Source organism: Manis pentadactyla, chromosome 14 (assembly GCF_030020395.1).
Source record: "Manis pentadactyla isolate mManPen7 chromosome 14, mManPen7.hap1, whole genome shotgun sequence".
In the NCBI taxonomy this organism is placed as follows: domain Eukaryota; kingdom Metazoa; phylum Chordata; class Mammalia; order Pholidota; family Manidae; genus Manis; species Manis pentadactyla.
Window position 1 is genome coordinate 13,123,569 of NC_080032.1, and position 22,759 is coordinate 13,146,327.

General features: G+C 43.8%; 3 protein-coding genes and 1 long non-coding RNA gene across 4 annotated transcripts in view; 2 read left to right on the forward strand and 2 right to left on the reverse strand.

Annotated features, from left to right (window-relative positions):
• The window catches only part of ACACB (acetyl-CoA carboxylase beta), a 102,556-nt gene extending 94,345 nt beyond the window's left edge, over positions 1-8,211 (reverse strand). The window contains exon 1 of the mRNA XM_036904003.2: positions 8,005-8,211. The gene's annotated coding sequence lies outside the window, so the exon portion shown is untranslated. The remainder of the gene's footprint in view (positions 1-8,004) is intronic.
• Positions 1-19,069, forward strand: LOC130680803 (uncharacterized). Its single transcript, XR_008993845.1, has 3 exons — positions 1-457; positions 7,574-7,705; positions 18,788-19,069. It is a non-coding gene; the product is annotated as an uncharacterized LOC130680803 (long non-coding RNA).
• UNG (uracil DNA glycosylase) overlaps positions 12,718-22,759 on the reverse strand; it is a 10,823-nt gene continuing 781 nt past the window's right edge. Inside the window, exons 2-7 of the mRNA XM_036904002.2 lie at positions 22,079-22,288; positions 21,422-21,517; positions 19,076-19,173; positions 18,338-18,426; positions 17,242-17,420; positions 12,718-13,934 (exon numbers count right to left, since the gene is read on the reverse strand). Coding sequence (XP_036759897.1) covers positions 13,794-13,934; positions 17,242-17,420; positions 18,338-18,426; positions 19,076-19,173; positions 21,422-21,517; positions 22,079-22,288 — 813 coding nt within the window. The 3' untranslated portion in view covers positions 12,718-13,793. The remainder of the gene's footprint in view (positions 13,935-17,241; positions 17,421-18,337; positions 18,427-19,075; positions 19,174-21,421; positions 21,518-22,078; positions 22,289-22,759) is intronic.
• Positions 22,421-22,759, forward strand: part of ALKBH2 (alkB homolog 2, alpha-ketoglutarate dependent dioxygenase) — a 13,525-nt gene continuing 13,186 nt past the window's right edge. The window contains exon 1 of the mRNA XM_036904001.2: positions 22,421-22,537. The gene's annotated coding sequence lies outside the window, so the exon portion shown is untranslated. The remainder of the gene's footprint in view (positions 22,538-22,759) is intronic.

Sequence of the window (22,759 nt, forward strand, 5' to 3'; positions counted from 1 at the left end):
GAAAACAAGTTAATCATGAACACCGGGATGGGGGCAGCTGTGGCCTTCAGTCAGCTAACCTTGGTCAGTTAATCCTACATACCAAGCTTATCGTGCAGAACCTCCCTAACAATTGAGGAGTGGTCTTACCTTGCTCTCGCTTAACCCCAGGATGTATGTCTTGCAAAGATAATGTGCAGCTGTGGAAAATTACTAAGAGTTAAGTGTTTTGAAAATGCTATATAAACCCTTGGTTTTGAGTGCTCGAGGTCCTTGTTGAGACCTGCTGCGTCGGGCTGACACTTGGACCCCAGCTAGCTGGTTCCTGAATAAATTCCTCTTGCTTATTGCATCAAGAGACGCCTTCTGTGAGTGATTTAGGGTAGCGCTCTCCTCTGGGAAAAATCCAACATTTGGGGGCTCGTCCGGGATCTGCGCTCACCCCGCTTCACTCCCGAAGTCGCTCTTGGAGGAAGAGGTAAGATTAGTGGCGCCTTGGGTTGTCTGTATTCTGTTTTCTGTTTTTCGGTGAGACCGGTCAGAATTCTGAAAGGGTACCCGTTGTCTGGCAGCCGTCCCGGTCCCGTAAGGGGTCGCGACTGCGGTCGGTAGACGTACTAGGAGCACCGCAGGCTGCAACCCTGGGGGACGCCTCGGGGAGGTTGGGGGGCCAGGGACGCCTGGTAGCCTCCCGTCTGTTTTTCCGGCAAAGTGAACCTGATGAGATAGGGTTGGTTTTTGGGCGCCGAGAGTATCAACCCTCTGATTCCTTTCGGTTTCTGTTTGAGACTCTGAGGAGAACTAAACGCGGCCGCTGTGTGTCTAATTTGTGTGTGTCTTTGTTTTTTGTGTCTTTTACGTGTCTAATTATTGTTATACTGACAATGGGACAGACGCAGACGACCCCCTTGTCTCTCATGACAGACCATTTTTCTCAGACGTTAGGGAGAGAGCTCACAATTTGAGCACGGACATCAGGAAGAGAAAATTTCGTGTTTTCTGCACCTCAAGTGGCCATCCTTTAATGTTGGCTGGCTGCCGGAGGGAACCTTATCATTATGTCTCAGTCTGTATGTTTGTGTGTCTAGGTGTGTACATGAAAATATCTTTCTACCTCCGGATGGTATTAATGAAATTGATTTAAAGACAAGCGCTTGTGAAAATTGGGCATTCTAAAACTTCCAGAAAATCTGATGGAAAATGTTAAGCATTAATGCTAATTTGGGTTTGCCTGAGGCGGGCATGTCATTGTGGTTATCAGCTGCCAAAGTTTACTTAAAGTCATTTAAGTTGATGTTACCAGTTAAACATTTCAAGAAAATGCTTGAAGGAAAACTTGACTTTGTCTAATGTTTAGTAAAAGTTTTCTAAGTAATCTGGCATAGTTGCTAAAAATAAGTAAACAAGTGTAGCAAATAAACATCTTAATAATAATACTGTATTAATGTATAAGTGTGTATGTATGCAAACAGCTTGAGAATTTTTGTGGTAACCAAAATTTTTAAAGTTTGCTAAGTTATATAGACATATTTTGTGCCTAATGAGAAATTGTGTTGTAAAGCACATTTCCAAAAATGATAATATATGTTCATAGATGAAGAATGCTAGTGTAACAGTTTACGGTGGCCTGTTTTTCAGTGTTCACTGAAAGTTAAAGTATCAAATGATTTTAAGTTCTAATGAAAACTACTTAAATAAGGAAAACATTTCTCTATGCTAAAAGATGTATGTTTTAATAAGAGAAGGTATAAAGAATGGAAACTCATCTGCATGCTAAAGAATGTGTTTTTTGATAAAAGAAAGTAGCTTTGTTCTAAAGTGCAGCTGTTTATGTTAGAGAGGGACGGAGAACAGAGAGAGAGCAGTGTGGTGCAGCAGCGTGGTGCCTTTTGTTGTAGCGGATCCGCTCAGCCTGTTGCTTTGGAGGAAGGTCAAGATGTTTAGAGATAAGGCGGGACAAACCCCGGCAAGCCCAGGCATAATTCTCACCCGTTTATGTGCTTGAGACCATGGGGCAAATGAAGAATAAATTACTATATTCTTACAGATATAGTCATGCTATGTGAAATTAAAGCAAGTGAGTCTTGATATCAAGTGCACAGCAAAATTAGAATTTTGTTTCCAGTTAAAGAAAACTGTTGTTTTTTTTTTAACTGTTAGTCTGCTCTTAATGTTGAAAGATTGCAAAGAGTTCTCTAATTGTTTTATCAAAGCAGTTTCTCATGCTTAAAGTCTCAGTGAGTTGCCAGAATATTTTTTTAAAAAATGAAATCTTAATATTAAAAAGACTAAAAGCTAAAGTTTGTTAACAACTGTGTAACCTTTATTTGCCTTTGAAATATTTTGTTATTGAAAATGATTGCATGGCATGAGAAATTGAATTATTTATTCCTTATATTTTTACAAGTAGAAAAATCTCTCTAACCAACAAATGATTAAAGTTGTTACTGATTATTTGTTTTCTTAATTTATCCTCCTAAGCAGAATAGTAACAAAGCTTTTTTTAAGCTGATTAAATGCACTTAGTTAACAAACCAAAATTTATTCTTAAAAATTAAATTGTGTAGAATCTGGACAAGATTATGTTTCTCCCAGAAAAACAGGTTTCACTGTAAAAGTTTAGATGGGCAAACGTGTGACCACTTTTGAGGAAAGTTGTAATAGATTTTTTTGAGAACCACCAGGTCTTCTTGTTTAATTTATATGCTGTGGATATGTTTGTATGTTTTAAAAAACATGGAGGACTCTCCATATTTTTTAATGCAAATGATCTTATAAGTTGCTATGCAAATTCTATTAAAAGCTCTATCTACTATTAAAGAGTAAAACATTCTTGAAGCTTTCAGGGAAGACCTGTAGACTTAAGCACTTTTTCTGCTTTTTTGTATCTGGTCTTAGACACTTATGCTGAGTTATGTTCTTATTATTTTCACTGTTTGTAAGCTATTGATTGTATATAATCTTTAAACCATCCAAATATCCAGCATACATTTCCATGTCACCACAACCCACTATTGACGCCATGAATGAAATAGCTGGTTAGAAAGCCAAAGGTCATCATTTCTCAATCCCTAAATGAAGAGGTAAAATGCCTGATCTCTTTCATCTCAAAGCATATTTCTGGTCAAATCTGAACATCTGTGTGAAAGAGACATTTAAATTTGAGATTCTGCTTAAACTTTTAAGTTGAATTTGACTATAGCCATATTCATTCTTTGTATGTATCTCTAACAGGTCTTTTGTATGCCTGGTGATATTATAATCTGCCTTGAGTTTGGACAGTTCTTTCAGCTAAATGTGAATTCTTATTGTAGCTTTTTTCCCCTCCTGAAGATGAAAGCAGAAAAATCTACCATCTGCTACCATTCTCTCAAGAATGCTTGGTAACATAGATTATTTTGACTTTGTATATATTGTCTTTAAAAACTGACAGCAGCAGTCTCCCCTGCTGCCCCACCTTTTTAAGATATCTCGTTTACTGTGCTGGGTATATAGACAATAAATGTGTAATGATAGACAGTTCTAAAAGAATTAAATGCAAAAAAGTGCTTTTACCTCTAGTTAACTCTGATATTTTCCAGAGGGCCCCTGGAACATGTCAGAAGAATTTTTTCTCATTAGAGAAAGTATTTGACTAATTTGGCTTATTTATCTGATATATATATATTTACCAGGAAAGCACTGTCAAAGAGAATAATGCTAAACTTTGTTTGTGTCTTTTTGTTTCGAATGTTGCTGATAGTGTTTTAAGCTTGTTCTCTTAAGCTGACAACAGTTTAGTAGATAGCTGTCTTTATAAGCAGAATTGAGACATCCTTCTCTCTACCTGATCCCTACAGAGTTTAAAAACTTTTAGTGACTGTTTTTGTATTCCATGGCAGTATGTTTATTTGCATGAGTTTAGTAAGAATCTGCTTTCCTTGTGAGAAGACTAATTAAGAACACTGGTTATACTGCCAGAGCTTTGGCTGGAATGTCATACCTGAGAGACATGTGCATGGACTCAGATGTGAACAACTTTAAAGAACTAAGATTGACTTTATAGGGCCAACAAAGCCCCTTGGAAGAACTAGCCTGGTACCTTGCTTGCAGAGTTCCCAGCAGCCTTACCAGGTGAGTAAAGAAAGTCGCTTCCTGGCAGGTGCAGAGACCTCGAGAAGAGAGGAATTCATCCAAATCTACAGGTACTGCAGGCAAAGCCTGATGGCAGGTCTGGCTTGGCTGTCTAGCCTCAAGAGGCCTTTAAAAGTTCAATCTGAAGTTCCTTGCAAAAAGTTCCAGCAAAGCATATTTAAAAGACCCTGTGTAATCAATTGCTCTTCTTGCTGCACTTGTGCAAATAATCAAGCTAGCTGTTAATTATTTTCTTAACCTAGTTACTTCTAATAAAAATGAAAGTGATTTTAAAGTATTGTTTCAATAATGCAGCCTCCTTCCAGAATAAAAAATCCAACTCCAGATGTTGCTACATAACCTAATAACACAATTTGTTTTATCTTGCCTAGAAGCCACAAAACTGCAAATAGTAATAGAAACGAAACCCAAGATAGAAGCGCCAGCCTTCTGAAGCCCTCTCAACTGACCAGTGATAGAGACCTAGCTGCACCCTTTACTGCGCCCTCTTCTCAGCACGAAGCAGCCAGAGCGGTCATCGCCCCTTTTCCCTAGCAGCAGCTAGAGTCTCTACCTGTAGAGAAGAGAATGAGACAGGGACCATAGGCTTAGACAGAATAAAGTAAGAGCCTCTGGAAGAAGCGGGGCGGGATATTTGCAATCAGAGCAATGTAACTACATGCTGGAACTCCCCCCCTACTAGAACTATGTTAAACATGAAACTCTAGAATCATTCTTCAGTGAGATCAGTTAATGTTCCCCAGATAGAGAAGAGTAGCACATGTTTTGTTATGCTAGTCATTTGTAATCGTGTATAAGATTCACTTTGGCATACTGGAGGGCCTGAGCCTGTGTGCTGTCATTCCTCCTTCAGATCTGACTAGGTAATTTTGCAAGCTGAGCAATTGACTTAGCATACAGACCCAGCTGTAGACGACATAGTAAAAAGCAAGATTCTTTAGCAAATAGACAATATCTCAGCCCACCTTAGAGGCTGGGCATGCAATCTTTTGATGTGCACCCGAACCAGGGCGCCAGTGTCCCAGAGAGAAATCAAGGAAAGAAATTATCTTTAATATTCAAAGACCCCTTCCCCGTTACCCAAACTGACAGCCGCGATTTATATAATAAGTTAAAAGCTCTTCAGGCAGTCCAAAGAGAAGTGTAGACCCAACTAAAAGCAGTCTATGAGCCCGGCACTTCAGAAGCAGCCCACCTGTTCCAAGTTAAAGACTTTGTGTTTGTAAAGCGACACCGAGCGCAGACCCTTGAGCCACGGTAGAAAAGACCCTACTTAGTGTTACTGACCACCCCAACAGCAGTCAAAGTTAGTAAGATTGCCACCTGGATCCACGCATCTCATGTGAAACCCGTTGTCTCAGCCGAGACAGCTGACGACCATCTCACGTGGAGAGCCCAACCTACTGAGAATCCTCTCCAGCTTAAAAATCACCAGAAGACCCCTAAAGTGACCAGGTGCGCGTCCAGAGACACCAACGCTGTTTAGCTGACCCACACACCGTTCTCAAAAACTATTCCAAGATAACCACGTCAGGACAAAGACAACCTTCAAAAGCTAAGACTGCGCCGTTCATATTGTGCCTTTCCCCTATTGCACTACCAAACAGATGACCTCTAATTTCATGATTGAAATAGTTACAAGAAGAAGAGGGGAATGTAAGAATGAGAATAAGTTAGCATAAGAGTAGCCATCTTAAGGGCCTAGAAGCAGTTTTCTGAAGTTGTGACTTAAAAGAAAAAAAACTGGAACTGGGTAAGGCCTTGGAAAACAAGTTAATCATGAACACCGGGATGGGGGCAGCTGTGGCCTTCAGTCAGCTAACCTTGGTCAGTTAATCCTACATACCAAGCTTATCGTGCAGAACCTCCCTAACAATTGAGGAGTGGTCTTACCTTGCTCTCGCTTAACCCCAGGATGTATGTCTTGCAAAGATAATGTGCAGCTGTGGAAAATTACTAAGAGTTAAGTGTTTTGAAAATGCTATATAAACCCTTGGTTTTGAGTGCTCGAGGTCCTTGTTGAGACCTGCTGCGTCGGGCTGACACTTGGACCCCAGCTAGCTGGTTCCTGAATAAATTCCTCTTGCTTATTGCATCAAGAGACGCCTTCTGTGAGTGATTTAGGGTAGCGCTCTCCTCTGGGAAAAATCCAACAGAAGCACATTAAAGGCTCTGAGAAGTCCTGCCAGAAAGGTCTGGATTCCCCACAGGCAGCCCAATGTTTCCCAAATGGATTGGAACCAGAGCCCCTTTTTCCTTGCAAGCGTTATCATTCCAAACAGGGCTCCAAAAGTTCCACTTCTTTGCGAATGCAGAAATAGGAGACCACAGCCTTTTTATAACAAAGTGGGGCAAACCTGTGAAAGGGGGTGCTCTAACAACCACTTTTCTAGTTACTACTGGAGCCTGTGACCAATTTACTTCCAAATAGAAAGGTGAGTGTCCAGGACTCTTTCCTACCACTCTCACTCCTGGTCTAATTTGAAAAGGAGGTGCTTTAGTCCACAGAACCTCAGGCTAATGAAGAGTAGCTGTTTCCTGGGGTCCCAGCACAGGTAAGGGTGCGAGGTAGGCTGGGCGGCCCAGAGAGGACCACAGAGCAGCACTCCAGGCGTGAGGCTGACCTGGGTGGAGACTGCTATTCTTCATCTGATAGACCTGAGCCTGTCATGAAATTCTCCGAACCCTGGTTTCCTGGTCTGTGGAACGGAGTATACAACACCCCCTCCTAAGATGGCCCTAGTGTGAATTAAACACCTGGTGCATGCCAATTGCTCAATAAGCCATACCTCAGGTCCCTGCTGTGCCCAGCCGGACTGTCCAGTGCAGAGCCCTGGAGATCCATGAAGTTAATGAATGCGGCTTCTCTTCCCAGAGAACCACTTTTACGCTTTGGTCATAAGTTTACCAATATAACAAACAAAGTGATCTATCAGAATAGAATGTGAATGAGCATAGTTATCAGATAAAATGTAATATTTCTTACTATGCTTCCAGGCTTCCCTCAGTACAGATGCGCTCCCCACTAAAAAATAAAGATATCGGAGTTGAAATCCAAAGGAAGTTTTGGGATAAGGATTCCCAAAGTTTCTACATAGACAATACGGAGAAAGCCTCCATTTCAAAAGATTAAAATGTGTTTCCCCATAACGATCAAGTATGTCATGAAACATTAACTCTAATTTTTGTTCTAGATCTAAAGGTGATTAGCCCAGGAAGGAGTTTACACTGTACCCACCAATAGAATTCCTTTGCATAAACATTAAAAGCCTCCCTAGAGCTGCTCAAGGAAAGTCATGAATTGGGGAAGTTTCTACCTTTGATCACATGATTTAGGCCTGGCTGGGTCTTTCCATTTAAAACCCGGATAAGTCAGTAAAGAAATCACACCTTGTAAAGATCTCCCGAGACACTATTATAAGGAAAACACAATTTATAAAATGATGCCTATACCTTCCAGGTTCCACATGGAAAGCCTCACTTCCCAGGACTTCCCCTCACCTAGGCCAACTTGGATGACTGGTCACTCTACCTATGGAGAAGCCCATTTAATTTAACAGCGACAGGCGTGGAGGATAAAGCTGTGTACCAGGTGAGTGCACAGAATGAAAGGTCCTCCGGAAACAAGGCCTGGGAATTTTTACACCCAACTGTGTGCTACCTGATTTTACTTTATAGTGCACTTTTTGAGAGTTACAGAAAATCTTATCTTTCTAGCAATACAGGACCACTACACATGCTTTATGCTCAGAGTCTGTTTTTTAAAAATGACCAACAGTTTGAGAGATTGGACATCTATGAGAAACAGAATACTCTTCCTTAAGACAGAAGCTTTGGAGACATAGTAAATCACAGAGCAGTCTTGTAGGTAAACCTAAAACCCAAACCTACCATTTCGTTTTGTAGAACTGAGGAAAGACTTTGCAGAGATTCCCAGCAACATAACCATTTATAGAAGCGAAGAAAGGCCCTTCTCCTCTATAGTACATTTCAGGCAGGCCCTTCAGATCAGCTTCCTGCAAATCTAACAGAACTGTTTCACCCTTGGAAACCTTGCGTGCATACTTCTGTACAGGGGCCGCTCTCACTGAGCACTGAAACCCTGCTCACGTGGACGCTGACTTTATACCAAGTGACCCAAGGGAGGGCTGAACTCACCACTTTTCTTTCCACCTTTTCCCATGTCCTCTCCCTGTGTGCTCAGGGTTGTTTTCCAGGTTCCTTGTTTGCTGAGAGCCTGAGTCTAAGCCAGCTAGCTGCTCACTGCTGAGACTGTAAATGTCACTTTTAGATTAACTAGCCCCTGCTGTTTAAAAATATCCCGGAGCACTTAACCTTCAGGGTGCTGAAGAGCAGTAAAAACACCAGGCAAAGCGAAGGCTCCTGCACCAAACCACTTGAAGGGGTTGCCATCCACGGTGTCCTGCTTTCCACCTTTCCTCCCCCTAACTTGCTTTATTTCAAAATTCTTAGATATCTAAGCCATGTGGGGTCTGAAGTCCAAGCTGTTGTAAGCAATACAAAGTCATTCTAACCCTCCTCTGGCCTGCTGAAAATTAACTGGATACAGGTTGTTCGTCATTTGGAAAATGGCTTCTGGAACAGTGCATGGTGAAAGCTTGAATGGGTTAGGTGATCACTATCAGAAGATCGCTGGCTTCTCTCCCCAGAAAAGATTTGGTAAAACCCTCTCAATGAAAAACACCCCTCAATGAAGTGTTTCCTATTTCTTGTGACTTGGTGGGGAGGGGCGGGGAACAGCTTCATTCCCACTCAGGGTCAGCTGGCTCTCGCTCCAGCTGGGCAGAGAAGATGGAAATCCAGCTTCCGCTGCAGTTACAGAATGTTCTGCAACATGGGGAGGGCTGGAGGCATGTAGGACAAAGGTCACCTCCGGGTCCAAACCAGAGCGTGTAAAGCAGAGGCCACACAAAAGGGCATTGTTCTGACAGAAGGTAAGGGGAAAGAGCACTTCAGGGGCCCCAATTTCAGTAAACCAGAATGGCCCTCCCTCAATGGCAAGTGGAAAAAAACCCCAAAATGCTGAATTTAGGCAAAACGATTAAACAGCAACTGTGACAACAGGTGCAGCCTTCACTCTGCCTGGAGCAACTTAATCTGTGGGCTTGTTTTCCAAGAAGGGAAAATTACCACACAGCAGATTTCTTGAAATTTCTCCACTGGACTTAGAAGCAGGAAGTGCATCTCTTGCTGCCCCCTGGGTCCTCTTAATGCCCTGAGATCATCAGCCGTAACCTGGGAGAGCTTCACTTATTTTACAGCAGTTGAGGATGAAATACTGCAGTTTGAGGGCTTGGCACAATGCCCACATACCTTAGGTTCTTGATAATCAAAGCCCCCCAGACGGATGGTGCTTAGTGATTTGGCCAACGGTACTATAGAGTAGCTCATGCAATCCTTGGAAGAAGGCACCTTTCAAACTAGATGTGCTTCCTGGGAGAGCTCTGTGACTCAAGGGAAATTTCTTTTATAAGCTTCATGGAAAATTCTTCCCAATTATGTCAAATAACAATGATCCCGGCAGCATCTACAGTGGTATAGGGTTTTGAAATCAGGTTGACGTGGGTTTGAATCTTAGCTCTGTTACCTATGGCTTTGGGCAAATGACTGAGTCTGTTTCCTCATCCAGCTACTTCACCATATGATTGAGAAAATTAAATAAAATGATATACATTGAGCTTCTAGTACAGAGGCATGCTCACAACTAGCACTTAATAACATCTTTCTAATGAAACTTCTTACTTCCACAGACTAGCAACACTCACCTGCTCCCCAACCCCGACACACAGATCAAGTACTCTCTGGCAGCTCAGCCCTCCCTTGACACTCTCTACAGCATAGGCATCTTCTAGAAGCCAAACGGAAGGCTTGAAACCAAAGCTATTCATAAACTTTTTGCACCAAACACAAGAACGTTAATAGAAAGACGTATTTCTTCAAACACATCTTAGATTCGGAAAATTATACTTATCAACTTAATTGACCAAATAAATAAAGTTGACCACATGGCCCGAGGAAACTGGGCAGCTGGAAAGAAGCTGCTGGCCCTGCAAACTGGGTACTATGCAAATGCTGACATCTCTTGCTCCCAAGGGCCAGTTCAATCACAATTTCTGGGAGTGGGCCTGGCATCAATATTTTTTCACTTTCTCTTGATGAGCTTGGGGTTAACTAACACCTTGATTGAAGCCTCCAGATCCCATTCCTCTCCATCACACCAAATACACTAATTGAGAAGGACACTCAGACACAGGAAATAAACAGCTGAGTAGCAAAGCATGCAAATTACTGATCTCCTGTTCTGCCCACTCACCACTGTTTCTACTTCCAAACGCACTTCAAAAATTTGAGAACCGGGTACAACTCAGAGAACCCACAAGGTAACTTTAGGTTGTGAGACCCAGATTAAAAGTGTCAGAAGGACTCTAAGTAGGAAAAGAGGCTGTCTGCAGCAGGCACATGTTCTGATCTTTCCTCAGCTTGAGTCCCCATCAGTCAACACACCACGGCCCTCTCAGGTTGCCCAGAGCCCCCTACCTGTTTTTCCTTGTACATCTAGAAGGTGTGACAAGGACGCGAGGCACTGCCACACATGCACACCCGAAGCTGGCTTCTCTGATCCAAAACCACTTAAAGCATCACTACACTTCTAAGGTCCAATATATTAAAGGAATAATCAGATTAATTCTTCATTTATGGAAACTCAAAAAACCAGGAGCAAACCAAAGCAGAGTACATTTTTAAAAGGGAGGGAATGGATTATCTAATAATGGAAGTACTAACAGCATGCTAAAGTCTAAAAAAAAAATCCCCGTCTCCTGACCTTGCCCTTGCTGGACTCACCTTACTGATAATGACTTTCGCACGCTAATTTTACAACTTGGGGTTTGTAGGCCAGGACATTTTGTGTAACTGACTTCCTTGTTTCCAAATGCCCTCGAGCAGATACTCTTCTCCTTGCCTGAGAAGGGAGAAGACAGGAATCCTCTTTGCCCAGGTTCTCACATGCTCCCAGGGCAAGGCACACACAACTGTCCAGAGAGTAAGAGGGACCCACAGACGGCTGTCCCTGGGGACACCTGAGGGGGAGCTCCTGGAACAGGTCCGCAAATTATGGTCCGTATGGCCTGTTTTCCCATGGCTCTCAAACTCAGAGTGGTTTTCACATTAAGTGTTTGAAGAAAAAAAAAAAAAAAATCAAGATTTCATGACATGAAAAATGTATTAAGTTTCAATTTCAGTGTCCATAAATTTTATCAGAACATAGCCACACCTGTTCAATTACATTTTGCACATGGTTACTTTCTCTACAATGCAGAGTTGAGCAGTTCCCAGAAACAGGATGGGGGCAAAGCCTAAAATATTTACTATCAGACCCCATTACAGAACAAGTATACCAACTCCTGACCTAAAAGGCTAAGACTGCCTTTTATTCATTTTGCACACCCAGTGCTGTAATCATAGCAAAACCGAAAACACGTGAAAAAAATTACAAATACATACCTAAAAGAAAAAGTTTATCAGAAAGAGCCTTTTTTCTTAAAAATCAGAGATTGAATTTGTATTTCTTTTGTATTTGGTGGGGGAGGTTGTTCATGGACCATTTAACTTTGCTCTGTCCTGTTTAAAGCATCACTATACTTCTAGAGTTCAATATATTAAAAATATGTAGTCAGTTTGCTTTTTGACTTGTGGTAACTCTATAAAGTTCACTGCTTGCTTCCTACTTAGTCCTGCCTTGGGAGAAATGTCTAAACATAACTGAGGGAAATAGCATCGCCTGATTTCTCCCTCGGATAACGGAGTCCATTGAAATGCTTGGTGCTGGTGGTGGGGGAACCCCGAAGTTACCAGAGGGCGAACTGAGAAGCCATCTTTTTTCTGCATCCTCCTTCTTAAAAGCCTGTTTCTGATGCCACTTGGTAAATCCTTCTTTTCATAAGAAAACCAAGGCCAGGAAGGGAAGCAATATCCTCCAGCAACAGGGAGGTTTCCAAATCCCTGCGCTCATGATAGATGCGGTCTAGGTGTTCTCACTGGAGACATGCTTTCTCACCTACCTGAACACCAGCACACGCGTTACCAGACCTCACACTCCTGGCTGTCTACACCTGCCCCGAGGAGTCCAGCCTCCATCCTGATGACTCGCCTCAAACACTATACCCAAACGCTATGCCCAGGCCTCACAACTCAAGGGTGGATTCCCAGTAAGTCCACAACTCCAAGAGGAGGGTGGGGGAGTCCCCAGCACTGTCCCAGGGCTCGGCAGGACACGCAGCCATGATGGGTATGCTAAGACACCGGAAGAAATGCTCTCCCAGCCAGCAGCAGCACCCAGAGGGTCTCCGCGGATCCTGCCCCCGGGCAGCCCTAGTAGTGTCAGCGTGCAGGCCCCTCAGGTCCTCCTTGGCCCTCCCAGGACCCCGCCCAGCGCTTACCCAGGCCGAAGCAGGGGTGGGCGGCTCCCGGGAACGGAGGGCGGGGACAGAAGGAAGGGCGTGCCGGGGCAACCCTTCCGGCCCACAACGGTTGCCATGGCGACACGGGCTACCCCGGTCCAAGGACGGCCCGAGGGCGCCTGCAGAAGCCCCTGGGCCAGAGCGAGCGCGGAGGGGCGGCACTCAAGAGCACTGGGCAGAGCGAAATGTCAACAATCTTTTATTACCAAACTTGTGCAGGGTCAAAGCTTTAACCCGGCTAACAGCAGAACAGGCTAGAAGTGCAGACCTAATAAAGATTGTCCGTTAAAGAATTAAAATATATATACATACATACACACATTGGTACATTCTTTAAAAAAGCAGAATTTAACAGTGTTCAGAAAGATTTCCTCAAAGTGATTTCAGTCCATAAAAAAATGCATCTGGCAGCTGCCTTAAAATGTCAACTCAGGATATACCTAGAAGAAAAGCATGTATGCTCTTTAAAAACAAACAAACAAAACCCCTTTCTTCTTCCTATTTAACTTCCACTGCTTATTCCTAGAAACATCTTAAGAGTAACAGCATAAACAAGACCCAGCTCACTTCTGCCTCTGCTTATCTGAAGGCACACACCAAGAATCATCGCTTAGGAATTTTCACCTCCACTACAATCAGGGAATTGACCCGTACTTTGGGGAACTTGCAAACCATCCTCATGCTTCCTTCAAGGAGGGGTCTCAGGGCTGTTATGATCGAAGGGGCAGTGTACCTGGCCCAGACTGGAATGCTGGGCTATGGGCAAAGGGGGGCTCTTTCTAAATAAAAATACCCAATACCTAATAACCTGAAGTCTAACCAAGGAAAAACAAGCAGCAGTGGGCCATACCCAAAAGGTGCTTCTCTCTTCCCACTTTAACCATACAGGTAAAGGGGAGGACAGTCTAGAGTATTTGACCTCATCTCTCTTCCAAGAACTTACTTGACAACATGTGTTGGGCCAAAGGCACGTTGAAAAAACACATTAGGTCACAGGGTCCAGCCTTTGCCGCTTCTCGCTGGATAAGCTGCCACTCCTGGGCAGCCTGGTACATCATGGCTGCTGTACTAAAACTTTCCCCTTATGCAGAATGCTTAAGAAAGACTAGGGAAATTATTTTTTCAACCCAACTTTGTAATTGACAAATACTTCAAAAGCATCTTCTAGAAAACTACCCAGAGACCCCCTCCAGTTCAGGGTCACAGATCCTTCCAGTTGATGGGAGCCTTGCCAGACTTCTGCAGCAGCTCGTTGGTTTTAGAGAAATGTCTACATCCGAAGAACCCTCTGTACACCGACAACGGGGAGGGATGAGCAGTCTGCAGCACGTGGTGGCGCTTCTGGAAGAGGACAAGAATGAATGAATGAAAGGTGGCATATTTGGGACTTAAATAAAAAAGGACTATGGCTTGCACTCTAAGACAGCTGTCTTACCCTAACTTCTCCCTTGCCCACTCTAAATTCTCCCACTTTTCAAAGTGCATCTACTCAGCATCTATACTAGAATATCAGTGCATTTGTTCATTCGTACGGCAACTACCCTTGCTAGTGCTGATGGAAAGAGGGCCAGTCTCAGCCTGCAACTGGGTACCATCTTTTGCGGTATCTTATGATCCAGCAACTCCCTGCTAGGTAGGAATTTGCTAATAAATAAAGGACCCCATGATGCCCATACCTACACAAAGATGCAGGTATGAGGTTCACTGCAGCACTGCTTACGTCAGGTAAAACCTAATGTATGTCTGTGTCGCACAACTAAGATCTTTCTAAAGCTCTTACAATGGAACACCACAGGACTACAAGAACCAGGTCAGGCTATGTATGCTGAGTTTGAAGGAAGACCTCCAAAATACATCAAGGGAAAAAAAAAAAAAAGAGAAGTGATAGTTGCCCTAAAAATGGAGGGTGGAGGTTGAAATACCCGAGACACTATTTTAGTAGTTCCTTTAGGGGAAATAGTAGAAAGCATCTACTTTCTATTTTGTACCTTTCTTTAAGAAACAAAAATGGAGTATTTTGTCTGAATTGTTGGGGCTCAGGTGCAACTCTTGACTGGAACAGGGCCCATCCCAGAGCCCCTGGCCACTGTCCAGCTCACACGCTCCCCGGAAACCCTGCCTGGGGCTTAGCAAGGGCTGGTGAAGGGGTGAGTGGCTCCACTGGAGCAAGGCGGCCTTGAACGCTCTCACCACAAAATGTCAGCTGTAGTTAAACTAAGCAAAGGAGGAAGAGTAAGGACCATTTTGTTTTTTTCCCCCATCATTCTTTTCTGTACTTAAACAAAAGCCACCTAACAAGTAATTGTTCTCAAAATATCCCTGCCTTTAAGTACCTCGGTCCAGGAGGGGCCATAATTAAAGCCAAGCAGCTTACTGTGGTTACGAGCACAAAGCCAGGAGCCAGCTGCTGGGGTTCAAGTCCTGGTTCTGCTGCGTAGTTTTAGCTATGGGGAAGTCACCAAATCTCTAAACTACATCTCATTCTTCATCTGTAAACTGGTTAGAAAAGCACTTAGCTTATGAAGTCAAGAACAAAAAGACAGACCATGTGTACAGAGTATTAGAAGTGATGCAGGTCAAGCACCATTGGCATGCAGTGCAGGCCCCTGGAAATACGAGAGGTGCTTAGCTTTGAAGGATGAGTTGGCCTCTGGGGAAGGAAAAGCCCTCCACCTTCTGGACAGAGGAAGCAGGACGTTCAATGGGACAGACAAGAGTCGGGTCAGTCCAGTTAGCCTGGAGTTCAAAGTGGAGAGAAGGGAGCTGTGGCTGAGGGGTAGACTATGATGAAGTTTAATTTATGAATGAGGCACAGTAAGAGATTAACAATAACTAATAATAAAATAGAACATTTAAAATTAAAATTATATACTCACATAAAAATGTGAATGTGCTCTTTCATAGTATCTTATTGAGCTGAACTCACTGTTCTTGCTATGATGAGGTGATAAAATGCCCTTGTAATGAGATGAAGTGAGGTACATGGATGACACAAGTTCCCTTGGCGTCAGTGACCTGCTGTCAACCCTCTGGTCTGGGAGATGACCCTCCTCCTGAGGTGGCATTAGAAGGCCAGTTAAAGCCTAACACTCCATCTCAGTGCCTGTGTCATTCACCTCACTTCATCTCATGATGTAGGCATTTTATCATCTCATGCCATCACAAGAATCTTTACAGAGAAAGAAGCCTTTTAATTGACTTAAACCCTCTTGCTATTTGCTTTTCTATGCATAAAAAGACACTGGCCTGAGACATCAATATAAGCCAGTGCTCATCTAAGCCCAGGAACAACAGCAGATGGGACCCAACTGGGAGACTTCTTACAACACAACTTGGTATCTTTTTCTATTTTTTAATCATGTGCATCAAAAATCTTAAAAACAACCCTCAACTACAAAATAAAGGCCAATTCCCTTTAAAAGAAAACAGAGATAGGTGACCTACGAGTAGAGTTGGCAGACTCAAGACTCCACGCCTGGCTTAGAATCCGAGCACACTCCCTGTGGGCTACGCAGGGCTCTCACCCTGGGCCCAGCCAGGCTCCAGGGCAGGCTCTAACCTCGGCTCCCCGAATTCCTGGCAGCTTTGGGCAAGTGACTTAGTCTCTGAGCCCCAGTGCACAGTGGGGACAGAGTATGCCTATCCTCCTAGCCTCTGTGACAGTAGTAGGCAAGATCCTGCATCAAAAGTGGTTGATTAGGTGCCTGACAAGGGGAAGGGGACAGTGTATCTGCACATTTTTGGTCCACTAGTTACCTCTTGCTGATACACGACAAAGTACTGTTGGGTGACCTCAGTTACTCCCCTTATTTCACTTTTAATGTTCACAACCTCTCCCCCACCTCCACTTCTAGATTCGGTGTCTCTCCAGCAGCTCCAGCTGAACACTCGCTCTTGACTCCCGTCTCCCTCTAGCCCCCATCTCTCTTCCTCCGCTACCCCATTCTCCCCTGGACCGCTGTCATGTCCAGTTATCCTGGAGAAGCAACAGAGGCTCACCCCAGAGTGGCAGCAGTGTGACTGTGAGAAGCAGTAGGGCTGGGATGTTTTTAGGAGGCAAGGCGATAGGATTTACTGACTGGACTTAAAGGCAGGAGGTAAAGGACAGGATGCAAAGATGACTTTCGGTTTGCCACCACAGCAACCAGGTATGTAGGCGCTGTCATAAGTAAATGGCAGAGAAGGACCTCATAGAGAAGGATGGTCATGTGGGGGTAGTGTCGGGTACTGGCTTAATGATTATCACCAACAGCATTCTCATGGGGGGGGGGATTTACACTCGCGATGAAGTGGGATTCTTGGTGTTTTCTATATACTCTCAAACTTCATGAAGGCAAAAAAGTTACCCTATTCGTCATTTATGACATGATTTGTTAAATGAATGGTACCCAGGAGCTGTGTATCTTCCTATGTATATGGCAAGTTGATGCCTATATTACAAAGTATTTAAACCACAAGCTGGCCAGTTGCTTTTCTCATCCTCAACTAAATTTGTCTGAATTTTGCTCAGTTTTCAATGGGAAACCCAATGCTAATAACAGACTTATGGCAAAATAAATACTATCTTGTGACATGGATTCTCCAGAACCACAGAGCAAGGACTGGTATAAACTGATCTGAAGTGTTAAAAAAAAAAAAAAAATCCTACCCTATCAATGGCACTGCCCTTCTTTTGAGCATAAGAGCCCCAGAGCAAGAAGACGAGGCCATCTGAGTTCTGATTCAGCCAGGACACAACTGCATCAGTGAACTGCTCCCAGCCTCTCTCCTTGTGAGAATTGGCCTGATGCGCGCGGACAGTAAGCACAGCATTGAGGAGGAGAACGCCTGTGAACACACAGAAGAGAGGGGTTGAAGGTGGGCTGGAAGACTCAGCCAACACCCAACGGGCTCACCCCAAGGTGAAACCATTCATTCCCAGGATGGAATACACTGCAGCTATCTGAAATCAGGTCATAACTACAGAATTACGACATGACGGGTGGGTACAGACAGGGCCAGGTTGAGGGCATTTTACTCTCTCATGTGCCTGTGCACTTTCTACATCAGAGTTTATAACAGTGAACGTGCGTTCTAGCAGTCATCAGAAAGATTGTTTTAAAAAAAATATCCTAAATGATAATGAATAACCCCAGGCCAAAATGTTTCACTGAAACAAAAATCTACCTTCAAGTATAGCATAAGGAATATAGTCAAGATATTGTAACAGCCTGGTAGGGTGATAGCTGGAACCTAGAATTATGTATATAAATGTTCTACCACTGTGTTGTACACTTGAAACTAATGTAATGTAATACTGTGCGTCAACTACCCTTCAATAAAAAATAATTATAAAAAAAAAAAAAAATCTACCTTCAAGAAACCAAAGAATAAATACTCTTTCCTTACTCTGGTTATAATTCATTTGTTAAGAAAGGAAAAAAAAAAATGAAGTCCTGCAGATAAGTATTAAACACATGAACTAAGGCCTGTGTGTCGAAATAAGGCCAACTTCTGAGTGGTCAGTTAGGTTAAGTGGATAAACTTAAAATACTAGTACCAAGGAACAAGCTTTTCTCTTTCAAATTATGATTAAAACATGAGAGATAACACTGGCTGAAGGATAAAATTTTTGACTTATATAAATGTAGCCATTTTATCAGCACTCTCTACTTCTTCACGGCTGTCTTCTACGAACAGAAGCAAGCAGGACCGAAAAGAGATTGTTGAAATCCACCAAAACATATCCAGCAGTGGACTGTTACCTTGTTTGGCCCATCCAGACAAATCTCCATGGCCAGGATGAGCAAAGCCATCTATGTCTGTACACAGCTCTTTATAAATGTTTTCCAAACTGAAAGCAAGCCAGAAAAAGAACAAAAAAGACATGTGAGCACAATTCTGAAAGTTCAATATATGGCCTGGAAAGCCAGCCCTTGATGAGCATGTTGAGACAAACACCAGTGATTAAGGAGCAAACACCATCATTCCTTCTGACAGAAATCCTGGTTGAGACCTTTACTTTGGGCTGTGCGTGCACCAAGAACGGCACTTTGGAAAACCTCAGTAAACCAGCCCAGAAGTTACAAGCCCCTCCCAAATGATGCTGGGTCACAGTTGTATGTATTTTATGTATTATATTTACATATACAATATGTAAAATCCTCTAAAGCAGTGGTCTTAACCAGGGTTTTTTTTGCCCCCTCTCCCCCCAGGGGACTTCTGGCAACATCTGAAGAGGTTTTTCCTGGTCACAACTAGGGGGGCAGTGCTGCTGGCATCTAGTGGATAGAGGCCAGGAGTGTTGCTACAGAAGCCTACGATGCACAGGGCGGCTCTTCTTCCCCCCCAGAGACCCAGCCCCAAATGTCAACAGTGCCAAGACTGAAAACTCCTGGCTCCAAAGGCTAGTAAAAGACCCCCTAACAGGTATGCCTGTAATTTGCAAAGTACACATCTAAAAGTAATCACCATTGGATGAGTCACCTGTAAAGCAATCGTACCTGGGCGGAGGTGGAACAGGTCTCTGGACACTAAAGCAGAGCCCATGAGCTTGACTGGGTCCATGATATGGATCCTGCCCCAGGATCACAACCTTCACCTGCGAATACCAGGTGGCAAGAAATTAAACACTGTAGCATAGACAGTTTAAACAAGCACTTGGCTGACTGATATCCATATATCCCTATATAAATATGTACCTATACAAAGTGACATAAAGAGGAAAAGGGCAGCTCCCTCCTGACCCCAGGGAAAGGTCACTCACTGGCAGCACCATTGATTTCCACTGCCAAATTCTCTTTCACCCACCACCCTGCTGCACCACCCCCACTCCCACCTCTGACATAGCTGCTTGAAGCAAGTTGGGGTGAACTTTGCTTTTTATCCCTTTCATTTTTCAAATTACAAAACCAAACATGCCCTTTGCACAAGTACAACCATCCAGAAACATGAAGTGGCTTATTATTTCCTGGCCATCCCATCCCATTCTGACTCAATCATTTTTAAGTGCCTACATAACTAGGGTTATTGTAATCATCATCCTACATTTTTGTGTTTCTCACATCATACGTCTTGGGCATCCTGAAGGATGAGAACTCAATCACTGGTGGGCAGCCAGCTTGTTTCCCAATTTTTTTTCACTCCATTACAAAAAATATTGCAGTAAATATCCCAGTACTTAGATCCTTACATACTTTTGCTTTTATTTCTATGGAATAGATTCAGTATAGTATAATTGCTGGTCAAAGGATAAGTGTATTTTAAGTTTTTGAAAATACATGTCAAATTGCTTTTCAATGAGTGGAAGCAATTCAAATTCCTCACCAGCAGCATACAAAGGTACCTGTTCCCCTGTATCCTATAAGGTATGAAACCAGAAGAGAATGAGGCCAGGTCAAACCATGGGAGATGACTAGATGCAATGCAATGGAGAGTCATGGGATCACTGTCACAGGCGGTGCTAAAATACAGCAAGTCCTTTCGATCCGGTACCTGTCCACTCTTCTTCATTCTCATGCTTCTGCCCATGCTGATCCTTCTTCGATCTTCTACCATAGTAATATACACTATAACCTTCAAAGTCCAGCTTCAGGCCTTCCCACGATCAGCTTTCATGACCTCTCTGCTCTTCCCACTAGTGGTCACAGCACCCTCAGCTTATTATCCCTAGCTAAGCAACCTGTCCCAGTACAGAAGCTTTTGGCTCTGGTCCTAGATAAGGGGTGACCTTGGAGCAGCCACTCTACCTCCTTGACTCTCCATACATTCATCTGCACACACACCTCACTGGGCCATCTGATACATGCTTTTCTTTTTCTTCCCTATTTATAATGATCGCTGGTATTCAAACAGAACACACCGTTCAAACAAGGGATAAACTAGTACTGAGGAACAAGGAGCGATATTCAAAGTACTTGTTCAAAGACAAATTTCAAAGTTTGTTATTAGGTATTGGCATTAGGTGTGGCCACCTTATCAAGATAGCTTATTCACCTATTCCACTTCTATTTGACTTAACATGTATTTATTAAATGGCAGGATTCCAGCCCTTAGCTTACAAAGTGGGGGAGGGAAAAAGGATAAGAACACAATATAAGGCCTCCAGTTTAAGCAGATACCAAATGAACCGGAGGTGTTTAGAGGGAAATCAGATCACAAAGGTGGTAGGCAACAGCTTGAAGAAGGTAGCACAAAGGGTCTAGTTGGTTTTCAAAAGACGGAAGTGAAGAGAGGGTTGCCACACTTCCAATTCTCAAGCAGGAGAATGGGAGGTGGGGGTAAGGCTTGGAAGTAGGACACAGCCATATGTATGTTCAGCTCTCCTAGTTCATACAATGTGAAGCCACAAACAAGCTTCTGAATAGCAGACTCAAGTGACCAGTCACCAGCTATTGTGTAAAATAAACAAAAGCAAAGTGATTTGCTAACAGGACACAAAACTGTTCAGGCCAAAGAGCTCGAATACATTAACAAAACACAGTGTGATCAGACAGAATACTAAGCAGCACATCAAGGTGGGGTCCACTATAACCAGCAGAAAAAGATCAACTGCCCCATGCCTCAGTTTCCCTATCATCATCACAGTAACACAAAACACTGGCATGGCGTTGGTTTCAGGATTAAAATACAAGAAATCAGAGCATGTAAACCCAAGGTCTACATACAACAGAACATGCTGAAGTTAAAAAATATGTATAGGCTAAAGTATAGCCAACCACACCTCACAATTTCAGTATTTTACTTGCTACTGACTTATGGACAGTAACTAACTCCAGTGTACCTAATTGAGAAATATTATTTGATTCCCAGTCCTCTTGTATTAAAAGTCGTCAACAACTTGTACTTACATCTCTTATGTCACACATTTGGGTCCATGTGAAGACTTGGTGTGGGGGTGGATAAACAGTATAATGTTTTCTTTCTTCTGCAACGAATCCCATCAGCTAATTTAAATAAATTTAGGTTTAATCAGATTGGCACTGGAAAGGGTAAGAACTCAGTGTTTCCAACGTAACTGAAGCATTATCTAGCTCTTCGCCAAGATTTATATTCAAATCCTTTCATAAAAGTAACAAAGAAAAACCGAACCTGACCCCCATTTAAGTTGCTCCGCTCTTTCAAAACCCTTTTCCTTTCCTGGAGCTGGGTAAAGCTGATTGGTCTGGCTGCTTGGATTTCTTTTGGTGCCAACCCCTCCATCTTTTTTTTTTTATTTTAAAGGCCCAACTAGGTTTCATTCAGTCCCGTTTGTGGTTTTGCCCTGCCCCAATTTCCTGGAGTACAGACTATACAAATAGATTTAAGAGATGCCACGGTATCATTTCACAGTCTCTTAAAAACCTTAAAAGAAATGTGCGGTTCACGGCTTTACTTTTATCCTCGTAGCTTGAAAAAAAAACGTTGTAGGGGGGGAAAGAGGGGCGGGCCTACGAAACCAATTTCCTATATAGTGGGTGGGGCCTGCTACACTAACAAGACAAAGAGCCCCAAGTCTTCACGCTTACCTTTATAAAATACGGTTTTCTGAACTCTACGCTGAGGTGCTTCTTCCAGCTCTCACCGAAACCCACCGGCACGTTGCGGGCAGCGAGTCTGAGCAGGGCGGCAGCCTTGTTCCTCTGGATGCGGATTAACTGCTCGGGGCTCAGCGGCGAGGAGGGCGGCGTGGAGGAGTCCTCCTCCGGCCCGGCCCGGGCCTTCTTGTTAGGGTTGGCCTGCAAGTGGTCCCCGCAGAGGCGGGTCACGAGCTGCAGAGGGCCTCTCCCGGGCGCCCGCAGCTTCCGCCCCCTTCCCAACGGCCCACAGCAGGAGACGCCCATTCTTGGGGCTTCAGCACAACCCGGCAAGTCGGAGCAAAACTGGACTCTGGGAACACAGCCCGGAACTAGCAGGCCGCTGCCCCAAAATTCCAGTTTTGTGGGAGGCTGTGCACAGGGTTCGCGGCGTCTCCAGAAGGGTTCGAGGTAAGAGAAGTCTTGCACCACCGCAGGGCGCGGAGTCCGGCCCCGCGGAGCCTGCTGGGCCCGCCACTTGCGTCCCCACGCGTCCTTTTCGCGGCAAAAACCCTCCCCCCGAGGGCCCTCCCTCCCCCTCCTCTGACTGGACGGCGTGCCGAGCAGGGAGGGCCCCTCGCCCCTGATTGGCACAATGGGCTCCTAAGCTCGTCCCCATTGGCAGGCCCCAAG